Consider the following 3,441-nt stretch of genomic DNA (forward strand, 5'->3'; position numbering starts at 1 on the left):
CGCTGGCGCTTCAGGCCAGGGCTTTAACCCGCTGTGTCAAAGCACCAACCCCGGCCGGCGGGCCCCTATGCTCAACAGGCTAATCCTCTGCCTTGCAGTGCCGGCACACCGGGTTCTAGTCCCGGTCGGGGCACCGATCCTGTCCCGGTTGCCCCTCTTCCAGGCCAGCTCTCTGCTGTGGCCAGGGAGTGCAGTGGAGGATGGCCCAAGTGCTTGGGCCCTGCACCCCATGGGAGACCAGGAGAAGCACCTGGCTCCTGCCATCGGAACAGCGCGGTGCGCTGGCCGCAGCGCGCTACCGCAGCGGCCATTAGAGGGTGAACCAACGGCAAAAGGAAGACCTTTCTCTCTGTCTCTCTCTCTCTCTCACTGTCCACTCTGCCTGTCAAAAATAAAAAAAAAAATTAAAAAAAAAGAGGAAAAAGCACCAACCCCAGCAATATTTTTGATTAGAGAGTAATTGGAGGTTTTAGGGATTCATCATTTGAATTTCTTATTAAGTTGTAAAGTTCATATTATTTCTTTGTAATTTTTTTTTCTGATACATAATTTTATTAGAGCCAGAGATGATCCTTTTTGTCTAGAACAAATCTCTGAGGTTAGAATGGAAGATGAGGAAAGCAGAGATTCCACTTTGTAATTTACCCTTACCAAACTATCCCACCACACAGCAATTCTTTTATAAGAGTATCACTTTGTTATCATACCACAAATCATTAATAGAAAATGCACAAGCCTGGAACCTAATGTTCTCTAATCTTCAAGCCAATCATCAACTTCTCTTAGATTTTTGACGACATGAAAATGAAAAATCTTTCCAAATAACAGCATTCAAATGTCACATCCTTTCGTGATGGGGTACAGCAATCAACAGCTAGCCTCGTACTTTCTAAGTTTCAGCTTAAAGAACCCTCACTAATTCCTTAGGTCTCTGTCAGTCTTCTTTAGGGGCTATTTCGCCTTACTGGGTCTCAACAGGATACAGTAATATTAAAATACGTTAATAACCATACTGAGAGTGCGGTGTCAGTGGGTTTCCGACTACTGAGGGGCACGTGTGGAAACACAGCCCAGCCCGGGAGCACAAGTGCCCAGAGGCGTCCTGAGCTGGCTGGTGTCTCGGAATCATTTTTTCTCAGAGGCCGAGGTCTGGGATGTGATCTTCTTGGCAGCGTCCAGCACAGAAGGTAGGTTTACTTTGTCTCCGAATTCTTTTTCCCGGTGCTCAAGAAGAACGCCCTGTTTTCCTGATCCCATCACAAAGACTCCCCCAAGTATGACGCCTTCGCCTTCCAGATTTCCAGAGAAGCCACCATTCCAAGCCCGGAAAAAGCTGTACCACACTCCCAGACGGACAAATCCCATAAACAGCATCTTCCGCTTTTGTGGACCATAGAACCTTTTCTTTTCATCCAGGAAGATCTCTCCTTTGAAATAAGGCTGGAGGTTCTTCACTTCACTCCTGACGTCCTCCTTCACCACTGCGTACAGGGTAACTTTGTAATTTTTAAAAACATCCTTGTAAACTAGGCCAGACAAGTTTTAAGAAGGAAGGAAAAGGAATTTACCTCTTTGACTTTTGTTACTTAAGTGCTGTTTTTGTTTCCTCAGGGGAAAACACAACAATACTAAGCAGTGAAAAACTGGGAAGAATGTATATTTTTAAGCACGGCCAAAATACAAATGAGAGTCACTGACCCGCAACATGCCAATACAACTCCACAGGTGATCTCCTAAAATATAGCAGAACCAGGTATCTCTGTTTCTGTCACATATGGCCCATTTTCTTTGTTAATATTACTATAATACCTGCTGCTATCTGTATCTTGAAACCAGGATCTCTCTGATAACTAAGGTAGTTTTTTTTTTTTTAAGAGTGAAGATCAAAGTTTCCCTTTATTCTTCCATATTCCTTGAATTCCTTCCACTAGAAGCAATTATTGCTGAGTTTCTTTTTTTTTTTTTTCTTTTTCTTTTTTTTTTTTGACAGGCAGAGTGGACATTGAGAGAGAGAGAGAGAGAGAAAGGTCTTCCTTTTGCCGTTGGTTCACCCACCAATGGCCGCCGCAGTAGGCGCGCTGCGGCCAGCGCACCGCGCTGATCCGATGGCAGGAGCCAGGGGCTTATCCTGGTCTCCCATGGGGCGCAGGCCATCCTCCACTGCACTCCCTGGCCACAGCAGAGAGCTGGCCTGGAAGAGGGGCAACCGGGACAGAATCCGGTGCCCCGACCGGGACTAGAACCTGGTGTGCCGGCGCCGCAAGGCGGAGGATTAGCCTAGTGAGCCGCGGCGCTGGCTTATTGCTGAGTTTCTTAATGGATTTTTTTGGGAAAATTTCTGTTTGCACACATTTCCTTTACCTAAATGGATTAATTAAATATATGTTACTCAACATCTTGCTTTGTTTTTGTTTTTACATTTTTATGTATGTAAAGGGAGCAAATTTCACGTATTTCATATATACAGTATTAAAAGCATAATGATCCTTTCAACCGTACCCTCCCTCAAGGGGCCTTCCATCTTCGTGAAGATCTAATCACTCAACAATTACATATTTAAAGCTGCTTAAAACAAAACAGAACAATCCTTTCAGGGCAAAGTGGTAAATCTCTTTTAGGGTAAATAAGATCTGTTTTCATATCAATAGGATTTAATTTGCTATTAATTTGATGATATAGAGGGAAAAACTGATTTTAATTACACATTTAATGTAATCCAAGTGCTTCTTCATATTTCTCTAAATTAATTTAAGCTCTAAAATAAAATAGTTTGTTGACAATCTATTTTTTAATGTTGTTTAAGGAATGCAACTTCATGCATTTAATATGTACAGATTTGGGAACATGCTGATTCTTCCCCCACTGCCTCCCTCCTACTCATACTCCTGTCTTTCTTCCTCTTCCCTCTTCCTTCCCCATTCTTATTTTTTACAGAGATCAATTTTTCAGTTAATTTTTATACTCATAAAATTAACTCTACACTAAGTAGAGTTTACCAATTAATATGAAGAAAAAACAAACAAAATATTGTTCCTCGACAGTCAAGGCAAGGGCCGTTCAAAATCATCGCATCTCAAAGTGTCAGTTTCAATCCTATAGATTACATTTTAGGGACTCTATTAGTTACCACAGATCAGAGACCATATGGTATTTGCCTTTTTGTGACTGGCTTATTTCACTAAGTATAATGGTTTCCAGTTGCATCCATATTTTTGCAAATGAACGTATTTCATTTTTTTTTTACTGCTGTGTAGTATTCCAATAGTGTATGTATACCATAATTTCTTTATTCAGTCTTCAGTTGATGGACATCTCGGTTGATTCTACATCTTAGCTATTGTAAATTGAGCTGAGATGAACATGTGGTACAGATCACTCTGTCATATTCTGATTTTCTTTCCTTTGGATAAATTCTGTGGAGTGGGATGTCTAGGTCATATG

The 3,441-nt window shown here is 41.8% G+C and overlaps 1 protein-coding gene across 1 annotated transcript; it reads right to left on the minus strand.

Moving 5' to 3' along the window:
- Positions 1–537: 537 nt before the first annotated feature.
- Positions 538–2,521, minus strand: LOC133759146 (peroxiredoxin-like 2A). Its single transcript, XM_062190109.1, has 2 exons — positions 2,500–2,521; positions 538–1,526 (listed from the first exon to the last, which is right to left on the minus strand). Exons 1-2 carry the CDS (start codon positions 2,519–2,521, stop codon positions 1,126–1,128), a joined length of 423 nt encoding a protein of 140 aa, XP_062046093.1. The 3' UTR covers positions 538–1,125.
- Positions 2,522–3,441: the final 920 nt, after the last annotated feature.

The sequence above is a fragment of the Lepus europaeus genome, chromosome 5, assembly GCF_033115175.1.
Source record: "Lepus europaeus isolate LE1 chromosome 5, mLepTim1.pri, whole genome shotgun sequence".
Taxonomy (NCBI): domain Eukaryota; kingdom Metazoa; phylum Chordata; class Mammalia; order Lagomorpha; family Leporidae; genus Lepus; species Lepus europaeus.

Excerpts from the sequence above, each read along its gene's own strand:
- LOC133759146 (XM_062190109.1), bottom strand. The coding sequence starts at position 2,521 with ATGGAAGGCCCCTTGAGGGAGG. Across the intron at positions 1,527-2,499 it reads GGAAGGCCCCTTGAGGGAGG|TTTACAAGGATGTTTTTAAA; the intron begins GTACGGTTGAAA and ends TGTCTGGCCTAG.